This window comes from Balaenoptera acutorostrata, chromosome 15 (assembly GCF_949987535.1).
Source record: "Balaenoptera acutorostrata chromosome 15, mBalAcu1.1, whole genome shotgun sequence".
Lineage (NCBI taxonomy): Eukaryota > Metazoa > Chordata > Mammalia > Artiodactyla > Balaenopteridae > Balaenoptera > Balaenoptera acutorostrata.
In genome coordinates, this window is record NC_080078.1 from 8,648,614 (window position 1) to 8,663,792 (window position 15,179).

General features: G+C 50.8%; 1 protein-coding gene across 6 annotated transcripts in view; it reads right to left on the bottom strand.

The window, feature by feature from the left end:
* The window catches only part of DTX2 (deltex E3 ubiquitin ligase 2), a 34,094-nt gene extending 22,848 nt beyond the window's left edge, over positions 1-11,246 (bottom strand). For 2 of the 6 annotated variants that reach the window (XM_007186578.3, XM_057529634.1), the window contains exons 1-3: positions 11,114-11,246; positions 9,754-9,918; positions 9,058-9,611 (exon numbers count right to left, since the gene is read on the bottom strand). In XM_007186578.3, the coding sequence (XP_007186640.1) occupies positions 9,058-9,082 (25 nt within the window). In that variant the 5' untranslated portion in view covers positions 9,083-9,611; positions 9,754-9,918; positions 11,114-11,246. Of the gene's footprint in view, positions 1-6,652; positions 6,810-9,057; positions 9,612-9,753; positions 9,919-11,113 lie in introns of all 6 variants that reach the window. The other 4 variants (XM_057529635.1, XM_057529636.1, XM_028167643.2 and 1 more) reach the window with 4 other exon arrangements.
* Positions 11,247-15,179: the final 3,933 nt, after the last annotated feature.

Consider the following 15,179-nt stretch of genomic DNA (forward strand, 5'->3'; position numbering starts at 1 on the left):
ATTTCTCCTACTTTATGGACAGGAAAACAAAGAAGTCAAGGTCTTACTGAAGGTCACACATACACTACTAAGTGGTAGCACAGAGTGCAAACCCAGATCAACTGGCTCTAATGCCCATTTTCTTAGCGAGGAAAGCTCAGCATGAGCTCTACCTTGGGCTCCACCCTAGATAAACATTAAAATCCTATGGATGCTTAAGCCGCCTCTAGCCTCTCAGCCTCTCTGCACCCCACCTGCTTAGAGAGGGGGGAGGGAGAAAAGGGAAAGAGGTGGGGGGGAGGGGAGGAAGGGAGAGAGGAGCCAGCGTCTCAAGCTGTGAGCGCCCTCAGCTGTTACGTCCACGTAGGGCTCTGGTGCCAACAGGGTTCCCAGTCACATCATCTGCTCCGATTCCCACACAATTCCCTTAAGTACAGACATCGAATTTTGTCCCTATTTTGCAGACGAGAAAACCGAGGCCCCGGTGGTTTTGGTGACTCGCTTACATGGCCACTGATGAGGCTGGGACCCTGGGCTTTCGCTGCTGTCCCTGAGATTGCACTCCAGCAGGGTTTCAGTGAGAAGGCCGAGACCACCTGCCCCACAAGCAAGGCAGAGCTGGAGCAGCACGAGACAGCGAAGAGGCATGGGCTCTGGCGTCCACACGCCGCGTACTCACTGCACTCTACTCACTGTGTCACCTGGTGAAGGTACCTAAGCCCTCCAAGCCCGATTTCGCTTGGAAGTGGACATATCAACCTCTATTCTAAGTGTTTTTCTAGGGGATTCAGATGGATAGGTGTGTATAAAGCACCCAGAACAGCGCCAGGCACACAGCCGATATCAGCAAATCTTGGCCTCCCTCCCTTTCCCTGCCCCCGTCCACCCCAGCACCTCCCACTCCTCAAGTCTGGGGGAGGAGTGGCGGCCCAGGGCGGCACTGAGCTACACGGCCTGAGAACACGGGCGATGAGTCAGGCCTGCAATAACTCTGAGCACACATAGGGGGGGCCAGGGCCGCCCCTGAGCTGCCAACCGCTCCAACAGAAGCACACATCCCTCCCTGGAGGATTAGACCCGGGATGCCCTCGAGATGGCTGGCAAGCTTATTAGCTCAGCGCCTGTAATTAGAGGCCTCTGGACCCACATCCAGGTACAAATCACAGGACTGGTTTCAGGGCCAATTACTCCTGAGCCCAGACTTTCCCCCTGGCACCTCCTGGCAGCCGTCACTCATCTCTCGGGCAGCAGGGGCCTCCCATGTACCAGCACACGTGGTATGTTCCACCGTGTCCACACATCCCCAGATGAACCAACTCGGGAGAACTCTGCCAAACAGCCTGAGAACTACACTCGAGAATTTCAGCTAAGCTTTTCATGACTGTGTTCGGCCTACAGACCACAGGCACACGACGGTCCAGGCTCTGTCAGGGTACTAGAGACCCAGAGATGAGAAAGACACAGCACACGGCCCCTCCATGACCGGCCACTGTCCCCACTAATACCAAGGCCTCCACCTTTTGTCCACCTGCATCAAATTCTAGCAAGTGCCAGAACATTCGGAGCCATTTCCCACCTCCCAGACATTGATCCTGCTGGTGCCCATGTCCAGACTTCCATCCTCTCTGCGCCTAAGCCCCCAGCAAACATGCCCATCTTTCCAGACTCAGCCACAGCACCCCGCTCTGAGCCACACCTTCAACAGAAAGTGCTGACCCCATCCTCCTGTGCGTCCTCACTGCATTCTCCATTTACCCAAACACACTGCATTTACTGGTTTCAGTATCTGTCCCCCCTCTCACCACCCCCCAGAACAGGAACTCCCTGAGGGCACAGCTGGGGTTGACCCAAAGCTGGGACTGCAGCTCTTCAAATGCCCAGTATCCCAGAGGGTCTAAAACACACACGCCGAAAGAGAGGAGCACCTTCTGCTCCAGGGGCCTGGGGCACACTTGGGGCGATGCCCAGAACGCCCACTGATGTTCCCCTCGAACGCAGCAATCATGCACACGCAGCGGCCGTGTCAATGCACCCATTCTCTGTTACAGCCTCAGCCATCCCCAAGCTTCAGTTCAAAAACCTAATTTGGGCTTCCCTGGTGGCGCAGTGGTTGAGAATCTGCCTGCCAATGCAGGGGACACGGGTTCGAGCCCTGGTCTGGGAGGATCCCACATGCCGCGGAGCAACTGGGCCCGTGAGCCACAACTACTGAGCCTGCGCGTCTGGAGCCTGTGCTCCGTGACAAGAGAGGCCGCGATAGTGAGACGTCCCCGCTCGCCAAAACTAGAGAAAGCCCTCGCACAGAAACGAAGACCCAACACAGCCATAAATAAATAAATAAATAAATAAATAAATAAATTTATTAAAAAAAAAAAAAATCTGATGCTTGAATCCCATCCCTAAATATACTTATTTAAACAAAACAAAACAAAAAAAAACCTAATTTGTTTCGGCTCCTAATGATGGGGCTATTTAGGGTGTTCTTAATTATGAAAATTGTTATTATTCTAATTGGCCATGGGAAAACAGCCTCAGTCTGGGGGCAACCTAAACACTTCATGATAATGGAATAAGGGAATTCTTAAATAAATCATGGTACACCCCAATGATGGAATACGAGTCTTGGAAAATGTTTTTAAAAGGCTTTCAGACCTAGGATAATGCTGCTGACAAATTAAAAATACCGGATATGTAACCGTATACACTATACGCCCTCAAGCGGGTGGGTGTGCTGTTTACTGAGCACCTACTATGTGGCGCGCACCCTGTCCGGTGCTCTTGCCGTCCAGCTCTCTCAACCCTCAACTGCCCCTGAAGGTAGAGATTATCCCCATTTTACAGACGTGAGAACCGAGGCCAAAAGCAATTAAGAATTTACTCAAGGTCAGACGGCCAGTCTGTGACACGAGGTTCTTATATAAGCTGATTTTTAAAAGGCGGGAAGGAACAACTCTGACACTTAACTAGGAGTGATGGAGTTACGGGATATTTATTCTTTACCTCTTTCTGTACTGGCAAATGTTCTACAATGATCATATTACTTATTATGATCGGACCGAAGCTATCTTTAAAAAAATGTATCAACAACTTTGACCACGAGAAAAACCATCCTGCCTTCTCCTGCATTCTCTTGTCAGATTTAGCCACAAACGCCTGTGCACAGCCCCACGGCTCCGAGGCACGGAGGGACGCTGCTGTCCTACCAGAGAGGGGTTTCACACAAAGGAGAAAAGGTGCATGTGTCCAAGAGTCTTTCTATTCCCAGGGGATTTACAAAAGCTTTAGAACAAGACCTGAGCTGACGCAGGAATCTGAGTGAAACTCATCCTGCCTGATTGTGGGCCTCTGGGTAGGGGAAACCACACAAATGGATCCCCTTACAGTTGCGGCCTCCGGGAAGAAGGCCCCGAGCGTGGTTTTTAAACTGGTGCCCAGACTGGGCGACTGTCAATTTGCCAACATGTGAGGACCCGTTTCCTCCCCCCAAAGCCTACCGAAATACAGAGTGGCCTGGCCCAAGCCTGAGCTGGGCAGTTCACTCTTGGCTCCACGCTCGGTGACCTTGGGACAGTCACATCCCCTTTCCTGGGCTCCACTGCTTAGGCGGTTGGATGGGTTTTCCAGCCTCTTATAAGCAGCAGAACCCTTTTCCAAATGTGACCGTACGCTGCCCATCGATATGTAAAACGCAGAAAAGTGGGGTGGTCTTATTGACACAGGGGCTGCCCTCCATTCCTACTTCCTGAGAGGTCCAGGAAGCTGTTGTGTGGGACACAGGCGTTCTGAGGGGCACGGAGTGGAAACCAGTGAGACCGGGTGGACTTCAAACCCTATTTCCATGCTGTGTCTCTTTCGGGTGCTTTCCAAGAAGCATGGGCCTGCAACTCCACACCCCACCAGCTGACATGGTGCACATGACCTGTAAGCAGAGCATGACCTTCAAAGACTTGTTACGGGGCAGCCGGCCACCCGGGCACTGTCAGAAAGCCTTCCCACGGAGATGGGAAAGTCCAATACTGCACACAAACACACCAAAGCAATGTTCTACTTTGCTAGACATGTTGTTTTTAATACAAATTTAAAACAATGACCTATTATTTTTTTGCCTGTCAAAGCAGTAAAAATAATTTCAATACTCAGTGCTGGCGAGAGTACACTGAGATGTCATACTTCTGGGACGGATAAACCCTTTCCAGAAAACAGTTTGGTAATATGTATCAAGAGGTTTAAAAATGTTCACTTGCTTTGACCCAATCATTAAAAAATCTATCAAAGGAGATGAGAGAAAAACTTCAACATAAAGATATTCCCCACAGCACTATTTTACCTCGGTAAAAGAGAAGCAGAGAGAAAACTCAGTAGAAACGTACCAAAATGCTAACAACGGGGCTTCCCTGGTGGCGCAGTGGTTGAGAATCTGCCTGCTAATGCAGGAGACACGGGTTCGAGCCCTGGTCTGGGAAGATCCCACATGCCACGGAGCGGCTGGGCCCGTGAGCCACAGCTGCTGAGCCTGCGCGTCTGGAGCCTGTGCCCCGCAACGGGAGGGGCCGCGATGGTGAAAGGCCCGCGCACTGCGATGAAGAGCGGTCCCCGCACCGCGATGAAGAGTGGCCCCCACTTGCCGCAACTAGAGAAAGCCCTCGCACGAACCGAAGACCCAGCACAGCCAAAAATAAATAAATAAATTAATTAAATAAATAAATTTAAAAAAAAAAAAAAAATGCTAACAACGGCTGCCTTTGAGTGCAGAAACTATTAGAGACCTTTTGTTCAACTTCCTTATATATCTGAACTTTTCACATTTTCTAAAGTGGGAAGCTATTACTTTTGTTTTCAGAAACAAATCTCTACAATGCCCACCACTTTCAAAAGATCGTAAATATGAAACAAACCCCACCACCGTCACTTACCATCATTCCTTCAGACGGCTGCTCCCGTCCCAGTGGAGTTTCACTAACAGGCCTGTCAAAGTACCACGGCACCTCCTTGCCAAGAGACACATGTCCCACCCCTGAGTTCCAAGAAAGTGCAAAAAACACACCATCCAGGTGCCCAAACTATTACCACAGGGGAGCGCTGCAAGGTAGGGCTTTTGTCTAGAAAAGAGATGGCTTAAGCCGGTGCCACCCAGACCTGACTAGGCTTCTGAGAGATGGAAGGAACTACACATGATTCGTCCCTTGCACGTGGGGACGCCAGAAGGGACATGACAACTCCTCTCCCGGCTGGTGCCTGCCTGGGGCCCTCCAGAGGCAGGTCAGAGCCGAACGTCCCAAATGGGGTTCAGAAAGCCACACAGTGGCCAGGGGGCAGGCCCCGGCGACCAACAATTCCCCAGTGGGCAACCTCCTCCACCAACCAGCACCAAGAACCTGCTTCTCCTTCTTTGCCAGGAGCAACCTGACCACCCACAGGTCGTCAGAGCCTACCCTGGGGCCGGAACGGGGAAGCAGCGGAAGCAGTGGCAGGCACAGTGGCCATAATCACACCAGTGGCCACCAACCAAGAGCTTACTATGGACCAGGCACCGTGCTAAGTATCTTATAAGTGTTCTCGTTTAATCCTCACATTCCTGAGCAAAGGGTATCATCTCCATTTTACAGATGAGAAAAGTGAGGCAAAAGATAAACAACTTGCCTGAGAAGCCACGGGTATAAGCAAACCCAGATCAGTTTGCAGAGGGATAAACTGATGTGGACAAATCGGCCTGCCAGATGTGTCTGCTTGACCTACTACACAGTTTTTAGTTTTTACAAATTGAGCCAATGTTTAAAAACTGGAATATCCACCATTAAAAAAAAAAAAATCCAGATTTCTAGCTTCTCTTGAAAACCAGAAAAGCTGGCAACATTTGCAGGCCTGACCCAGATTCATTGTGCAGCCAGCAACAATGAGCTGCACCACCGCGGTGGCTGGTACTACTCTCCAGGTTACCACAGTTACCGCAACTCCCCAGGGCAGAGCCGGCAAACTTTTCCTATAAAGGGCCGGAAGGTACATATTTTAGGCTTTGTAGGACTCTGGGTGTCTGTTGCAACTACACAACTCCACCACTGTAGTGTGAAAACAGCCATAGGCCACACATAAACTAACTGGCGTGGTTGTGTCCCAATAAAACTTTATTAACAAAAAGAGGCTGTGGGTTGGATTTGGCCCACGAGCCACGGTTTGCTGACCTCACTGTGGTCCCACCGACCTATAGTTGAGAAATACTTCTTTGAACCTGTTTCTCTATTGAAAAGTGGGAGAGTGCTTATGCCCCTGGCCAGCCTCCCCTATGACATGCCTGCTCTCTGTAGACACGTCAGTCTTTGCCCAGCACCTGAGGGTGAAATACAGCATCCAACAGCACAGCAGCAAGCATGTGGTGAGGGCCACCCCCAGGGAACCCCAACCTGCTTCCCAGAGCCAAACCTTTCCCTGCATCAGGCAACTGGGCCCTGGCCTACCTCTCTCCTCTCCCCCCTCCCCCGTGACCCCCTCCTCTGCTCCCACGGCTTCAATAATCCCATGCACGCAGAGCATCCAGACCTTTCTTCAGATGTCCTGCCTGAGTCCCTTAAGCCCTCTGCTCCAGCCATCAGCAACTCCAGTGAGAGCCCAGAACCCGCCAGGCTGTTTCGTGCCCCTCACCCCTCACCAAGAGCACCCAACCCACGTGTCCACTTACTCAATTCTTAATTCCCAGCCTGAGACTCTCTGCCCGGTGAAATCTGTCCTACATCCACTCCTGCCCTGCACGGAGAAGTGGCCTCTTCTAACCACCAATGTCCATGTGACATCTGAGTGCAATTATCTACTTGTCCCCTCCACTAGGGCACGGACTCCTAAAAGGCAAGGATTATGGTCAGGAAAAGATTTTTCCAACGGAGGCACAGAACGCTGACTATACACGAAAAGATACATTTCACTGTGTTAAAATTAAGAATGGTTGTTCAACAAAACATGCCTCAAAGAAAGCAGAGAGTTACAAGCTGGAAAAAGATATTCACAATAAGCACGAAGGATTAAAATCAAGGCTATATAAAGAACTCCTACAAGTCAATTTTCTTTTTAAAGCGCCAGGAACCCCACAGAAAAATTACAAAAGAGTGAACATATAATTTACAGGAAACGCACATGCCAATAAACTTATGAAGAGATGTTCGACATCAGGGCTCAGGGACACAGAAATCAAGATCCCAAAGATCCCATTTTATACCCATTCCATTGGCAGAAATAAAAAAAAGTCGGCCTATATCAAGTGTTGGCAAGAGTGTGGAGCAAGTGGAAGGCCTACATTCTGCTGCTGGTGGAGTGAAAACTCGTACAACCACTTCAGAAAAAGTCTAGTAACAACTATGAAAGTTGGACATTTATTCACCCTATGACCCAGCAAAATACCACCCCTCAGCTCATACCCAAGAAAACCTCTTGCATATGTGCAACAGGAAACATGTACGGAAATGTTCAGAGCAGTCCGCTCGTGACAGCAAAACTGGAAACGAGCAGGTACCCATCAACGGAAGATCAGACGCATAAACTGTGGTTTGTCCACACCATGGAATATTATTCAATATTCAAGACAAATGAACCAGATGACATGCAATACTATGGACAAACTGTAGCGATATTTTTTTAAGTGCCTTAGGAATACACAGGTACCATAAAACTACATAAAAATGAAAGTGAGGGGATAATGGTTATCTCAGGATGGGAATGGGAAGAAAGATCAAATGATTGGATGTGTATTTTGTTTCAAGATCCTGGCTTTTATTGTGGCTGGCTGAAATGCAGGAACTCACGACACATGAAAAATAACTTTGGAAACAAGTGAAAGCGAGCCGGGCGTGAACGGTGATCAGTGTGTATTAATCTAGTTCTCTGTTTACCTGAGGTGAAAATTAAAACAAACACACAGAAGGGACTGTTTAATTCTCTGTACTCCAAGTGCCAAGCACAAGCCCGGGCACACAACTTCCTAAGCGTGTGTGCAGTGAATGAGGGGCGCTCCTCCCTCACCCGTGGCCCCATTCCTGTCGGCCTCTTCGGTACCTTCGACATGTCTGAAGCCAAACTCACCTTCCTTGCTAACGCCCCTCTCCTCCTGGATTCCCTGGCTCTGCGCTGGCCCTCCTCCGCCTTCTCCGCCACAGCCCAGCGGCTGCCCTGGCTTGCCCTCTCCTCGCCTCCTCAGACCCCACTGCTAGCATCTGGTTGGCACCTTTCTGCCTCTCACCTTGACAAGCACTCTCTGCCGACTGGCTTCTCCAACTCCTGTCTCTCCTCGTCCACCCCAGAGACAGGTGTGAGGTTGAGCTTCCCGATACAGTTCTGACCCTCTCTCTTCCGCACCTCCCCTAGAGCTCTAGAAATAATGTTCACGTTCCCTGGGCTGACGCTGAACGCCCATCACGGTCTGGTCCCTTCCTATCAACAGTAGCTGCCAGCGCATCTCTCTTCAATACCCTCCTCCATCTACACCTTCCCCTCCCCGATCCCTCCTAAAGAGCGTAAGTGATGAACTGCTACCCCATATACCGCCAGTTTCCCCAACTCTGTGCCTCGACTTTACCCGGAATCCCACCCACTTGGCCACCCATCCTCAGCTGACCCACACTTTCAAGGCCCCATTTAAACACCTCCAGGATGCTGGGATGTGCCCATTTGAAAGAAAAATCCCCTCTTACCAACTTCCACGGCATTCTGTCTGTCCTCTACAGTTCTCTCTCTTCCACAAGACCAGGAGCAGCCAGAGGGCAAACTCCCCTGTCTACCTCCCCCTACCAGAAGCTGGCAGTGGTGTACGGAAACAGTCACAAAGAGAATAATCTTATCCATTCCACGCTTTCTAGCCAGGGTGCTCCTTTAAAATGCCCATCCTCGGACTTCCCTGGTGGTCCAGCGGTTAAGACTCCGAGCTTCCAATGCAGGGGGCTCAGGTTCGATCCCTGTTCGGGGAACTAAGATCCCACATGCCGCGCGGCACGGCAAAAAAAAAAAAAAAAAAGCCCTTCCTGGAATTCTACTAAAATCCTTCTGTTCCCCTGAGCCCTGGCATGACCCACAAAAGCCCCCGCTCAGCCCCCTGCCTACCTTTCCAGGCTTCTCGGCCCCGCATCCACACGCTGTCGCTTCAGCCACATTGAGCTGCTTACGGTGACCCAGACATGCCAGGTTTCTTCACGACTTTGCGTATAATGACTCCTCTGCCAGGCTCTGCCCCCTACTTCCTGGGTCCTACTCCTTCTTCACAACCTTAGCTATCATCTTCTGGAGGCTTCTGGACCTTCCCTCCTGGGCAAGGGTGGGGTGGGCTCCGCCCTGTGATTATCCACTCCTCAACATGTATCACACTGACAACACCTTGTCACTGTCTATGGTTTGTTTATCTTTTCTACCAAACAATGAGCTCCTGGAAGACAGAGCTTTTGTGCCTGGTCACCGTACCCCCAGCACTGAGCATGGGGCTTGACAAAAAGGAGGCATCCAGTAAAGGTTCAAGTAACAAAAGAAACTAAAATTTCCAGTTCAAATGCAGAAACCGTGACTCGTGTCCTTCATCCCATAAAGCACGTCTGAAGGTGGAAAGCATCTTCTAAGACTGGTTAAACAGGAGAAGCTGCTGGCAGGAAGCCACCTGAATTTATCTGAGACAGTTGGCAATCAACAATCAACTCCCAGGGCTCACTTTCATCCTGGGGACCTCAAATTCCACCCTCCCCAGTGCCCACTTTCTCTACTGAAAACCAGATTGGGAAGGCAGCAATGTAAAGTCCCCATGCCTCTCACCTTTTCTCTCTGGAGAGCTGGCACAAACTGTGCCTTCTTGATGGAGAGACCAGATCCTTAAGAGGAATGACTTGTTTGAGTTCCCATCTTGTTATAAAATGCCAACAACAAAAACCGGGCAAATCTGAAAGGCTTGCTGACTCAGCAACACAAATTCCAAGGCACCTTTGCCAACAAGGAAGAAGATGATCAGGTTTTAAATTGAGAAACAGCAGTTAGTGAAAACGAATGCACAGATGTCCGGTCTGTGTGCTGTGGCTGGGGACTGGAAACCACCAGATTCATTTTCCAACAGCCTGGGCAGAGCAGAATGTACAGTAGTCTCCCTCTGCCCACTCAATAACCAAGGGGATGGCTAAAAACAACAACAACAACAACAAAAACCACAAACAAACACACCCTAAGCCCTTCCACAGAAAGGCCTGAAAGGACTTCGTAAGCCAGTCTGCAGTGTAGGTATCCAGGAAATCAACACACCAGAGAGGGAAAAAAGTTTGGCCAAGGTCACATGGCAAATGAACAAGAAGCCTAGCTATAGTCATACTGATGGTTTAAGCAAAGCCTGATTTTGGCTACCAGAAAGACCACCTTCTACAACTCTAGAGGAGCTAGGATAGGATGCAGAAATATTTTGAGTTTCTTAAGGGTCCAAGCGTCTCTGCACGAACTATTTCCACTGCTACTGGCACTTAGGGAAGAGGAACCAGTGTGGGGGACAGCAGCTGGCTGAGAAAGGATAGTTTCAGGGGGAAAAAAAAAGCCTCCTAAATCCTCTTCACAGCATATACATTATGCCCTCCTCACGAAAATGACCCAGGGTCCCAGGAAATAGGCACTTCCTGGAAAGGAGACCCTACATGAGGCGAGTTAGGAGTTAGACTAAGGAGGCAAACTCCCATAAGTACAGCCCCTGGCTCCAGTGAGCCGTCCACCGGGAGGCAGACCCCAGCAGAACCCAAGCGCTAACTAGGGCAGCCGGTGGCATTATCACCACCGTCTCCTCCAAGTCCTGTGGGAAAGGGTACACTCCCACAGACGGACCAAACTCTGTGTCTGCGCCCCTCCCCCTGCTAGCCCTTCGGCTTCCACCCCGGCGTTCACCCTCCCACCAGGTCCGGTCCTAAGCTCCCAGCGTCTCCCAGTTCCCCCAACTCCCTCCTCCGGGACATCTACCCGAAGGCCGATCCCCACTATCCACCCCCCACCCCCGCCCCGTCACCCCGTGGCTCTTCTCCGGCCCGGCCCAACCTTCCTTCGCGCCCACGCCCGCCCCCTTCCGGTCCCAGATCGGCTTGGTCTCCCCCGCGTCCCCGGGACCCCAGCCCTGGCGACGAGCAGGTGGCCTGTCCGCCCCTCTCACCGAGGCTGAGGAGGGCGAGGGGGCAGGCGGAGGACACCGCCGGGCTCAGGCTGCAGCCCCCGCTGGGCCTGGGCACGGCTCCGGCTCTGCCTCCCAGTCTAACGAAGAGGCAGCCAGAGTGAAACAGCGTCGCTTCCTTGCGTCCCAGTGCGCATGCCCAGGACGCTGGGCCTTCTGGGAAACGTAGTTCCAGCGGAACAGCGGGGGGCGGGGCCGAACTCGACGTGCACCTGTTTAGGGGTATGTATTCCCGAGAGAGCTTCGTGTCTAGTTGGGGAGACAGACACTTAAACACACAACTACAGGACTCCCCTGATGGCGCAGTGGTTAAGAATCCGCCTGACAATGCAGGGGACACGGGTATGAGCCCTGGTGCAGGAAGATCCCACATGCCACGGAGCAACTAAGCCGTCGCTACAACTACTAAGCCTGTGATCCAGAGGCCGGGAGCCACAGCTACTGAGCCTGCGTGCCACAACTACTGAAGCCCGCACGCCTAGAGCCCATGCTCCACAGCAAGAGAAGCCACCGCAATGAGAAGCCCGCGCACCACAATGAAGAGTAGCCCCCGCTCGCCGCAACTAGAGAAAGCCCGCGCACAGCAACGAAGACCCAACGCAGCCATAGATAGATAGATAGATAGATAGATAGATAATAAAAAATTAAATTAAAAAACCACACACCTACAATCTAGTAGGATAAATGTGATAAAGAAGTGAGAGCATAGAAGGGGGTGCCTAATGCGGTGGGAGGGAGGTCAGGAAGACATCGCAAAGGAGGTGACATCTGAATTGGATTTTGAAGCCTGTATAGGGGTTTGTCAGGTGGAATACAGGGAATCCCTTGCAAAGGATGAGAGATGTGAAAGTGCCTGACGTATTCAGGAAGCAGGGAAATGTTCTGTGTGGCCAAGGCAGAGGGTACATTGACGGCGTGAGGACAGAGAAAATGGATTAAGGTGTGGCAGGATATGGGGAAATGTCTGGGTAAGATTATGATGGACTCTATATGTCATGCAAGAAATTTAGGCCCCTGGAGTCAATTGAAGATTAAGCAGGGGAATGAGAGTAGGCATTGCATTTTAGAAGGATACCCTTGTGGCGGGTGGAGGATAGAGAAAGGAGTGGGGAGACCAGTCTGGAGACTGTTGTCCAGGTCGAAGGTGATGAGGCCTAAACCAGACTGGTGACTAATCTTTTGGGATCATAGACCTCCTGTAGAAAGCTAAAGAAAGCTATTCCCAGAAAAATGCTCAGATGTGTTCACACATGTGTATACACACACATTTTGCATACAGTTCCAGGGGATTCAGAGTCCTCTGAATCTTGGACTCTAGTTGAATATCCTTACATAATCTAATGTCACTCATACTTTAACAGGGATTTGAGGAAGATTCAGATTGCGGGAGATGGGGAAAGAGCCCTCCCCCAACATTCAGTTCAAACACTTTATTTTATAGAGGAGGAGAGAGGGGGAGTAACCCACCAAAAGCTAGTGAAGGAAGAGAAGGAACAACTGCAGCAGGCCCAGTTTCTTGTACCCTAGGCTGGGACCCCTTACCACCCGGAGCTGACTTAGAGGACATAGGCTTTGAGTCTGGGGAGGCATCAAAGTCAGGTTCTTCTAATTATGCCCAGAGCCAGCTCTCCATTGAGAAACGAAGGGTAGCGTTTTACCTGTGATTTATACTAGATGCCCGCCGTGGCTACAGATTAGGATGGGACCACTTCCCTTCCCCTCTCAGAGCCTCAGTTTTCTCAGCCATAATCATTAACAACATGTCTAAATCACCTAGCAGGTGCTTCCCTCATTACTCCCATTTTAAAGATGAGGACACTGAGGACTTCCCTGGAAGTCCAGTAGTTAAGACTCCAAGCTTTCACTGCAGGGGGCCCGGGTTCGATCCCTGGTCCGGGAACTAAGATCCCACATGCCATGCAGCACAGCCAAAAAAATAAATAAATAACATAAAAATAAAAAGATGAGGACAAAAAAAAAAAACAAAAAAAGATGAGGACACTGAGACACAGAACTTAAGCAATGTGTCCAAGGTCGCATAGTTGACAGCTGAGAGCTGGTCTTTTTTTTTAAAATAAATCTATTTATTTATTTATTTATTTTTGGCTGTGTTGGGTCTTCATTGCTGCGCCCGGGCTTTCTCTAGTTGCAGCGAGCGGGGGCTACTCTTCATTGAGGTGCGCAGGCTTCTCATTGTGGTGGCTTCTCTTGTTGCAGAGCACAGGCTCTAGGCGCACAGGCTTCAGTAGTTGTGGCACGAGGGCTCAGTAGTTGTGGCTCATGGACTCTAGAGCGCAGGCTCAGTAGTTGTGGCGCACGGGCTTAGTTGCTCTGCAGCATGTGGGATCTTCCTGGACCAGGGCTCGAACCCGTGTCCCCTGCATTGGCAGGCGGATTCTTAAACACTGAACCACCAGGAAAGCCCTGAGAGCTGGTCTTTAAATCGAGGTAGTGTCTGACTCCAGACTTGAGCACCCCCATATGGCTGGCCTCACTGCAGGCAAGGTGGGGATGCAGATGAAATGGTCTGAAGCGTTAGAAAAGCCTTTCAACACCCAAAAGATATTTTCTTAATTGTTTCCTTTTTCCTCAGTGAAACACTGGAGTGTTTGTCCAAAACCCCACTGCACACACACGTAGACACTCAAACGGATAGAACAATGGTGAGAGGCTGGCTGGGAAGGTTTTGGAACCTAGGCTCTAGAGACGGGAGGACCTCTAAACCCAGACTGTTGGAGCTCTGGGGAAGTCTCAGGGGCTCAAGGTTGAGAACCAGTGTGGGAGACCAGGGGGAAGGCTGAGGCGGAGAAGTTCCACAGGGGCAGGAAGTAGGACACGGTCTGGAAGACTGGATGCATGGGAGTGTCCTCCCATGAGGTAGAGCATGCTAGAAAAGTGGGGAGGTCAGTCAGTCAACCTCACGCATTGATTGTGAGGTAGGGGGCGGGGTCGAACAGCCAGGTATGAGGCTCTGGAGAGATCTGGGCTAGAGATGGGGATTTTGGAGTCACAGGCGATGAAATTGAGATCACCTGGGAAGACCGCAGAAGAGGCGCAAAGGTCAGTCCAGGGCTGAGGAATGCTGACTTTTGAAGGACAGATGAGAAGCAGAAGTGTCTGGGGAACAGGCTGGACCGGGGGACACCAGGTGAGCATGATGGCAGAGAACCAAGGGGAGGGTTCCACAAAGGGGGAGCTCAGTGGTGACAGACACTCTGAGAGGCCCAACCAGCTGGTCCCCTGGTGGGGAGCCCATCCCAGAACCCAGGGTTCCTCCCTCCCAGTCTTGGGCCCCCTCATTTTTCAGTCAACTGGCTGACGTCCAGAAAGGTCCCAAACTTCTGACTTAGGGACAGGAAGGCCATTGGTGACCGCACAGTGGCTTCCATTGAGAGGCAGGAGCTGAGGTCATGGAGGTTAGGAATGCAGTCTGGAAGCATAGGCAGCTGTTCCAAGAGCAATCTTTGTGTTCCACACATGGGAGGAGGAGATTGAAGGGGGTGGCAGAGGATAAATCCACACGTGTGGAATGATGCCACTTACGTAAGGATGCCCGTGGCCATGTGCCCTTGGGAAGACGCTAGCCAACACGGTGACACCCAAAGGGCGGGAGTAACAGGTGATAGTCACTTTCTTTGTACTTTTCCTGTAGCATTTCACTGTGTCCCAATGAATAGTTTCCATTTTTATAACCTGAAAAGAAAGACTATTTTTATTTGGGGAAAAGTAAAGAGTTCTGGTCGTGACAAGAAGCTAAATAGGACAACAGCAAGAGGGAGAACGAGGGACAGGGACTTTGAAGTTTTAGGCAGGAGAGAGGGAGTGTGCTGTGTTCTGAGGCTGCAGCAGGATGTCCCTCAGGAAGCTGGAAATGAGGGAAACTGGATTGGCCACTTGCAAACTGAACTTTAAGCCAATACACATAGCAGAACGGGACTGGTTAAATAACCCTGGAACGCTAGGTAGAAAGAATGAGGAAGACTCACAGGTGCTGATGCAACTGGTAGCCAAGATTTATTGTTAAGTAAAGAAGGAACTTTCAGATCAG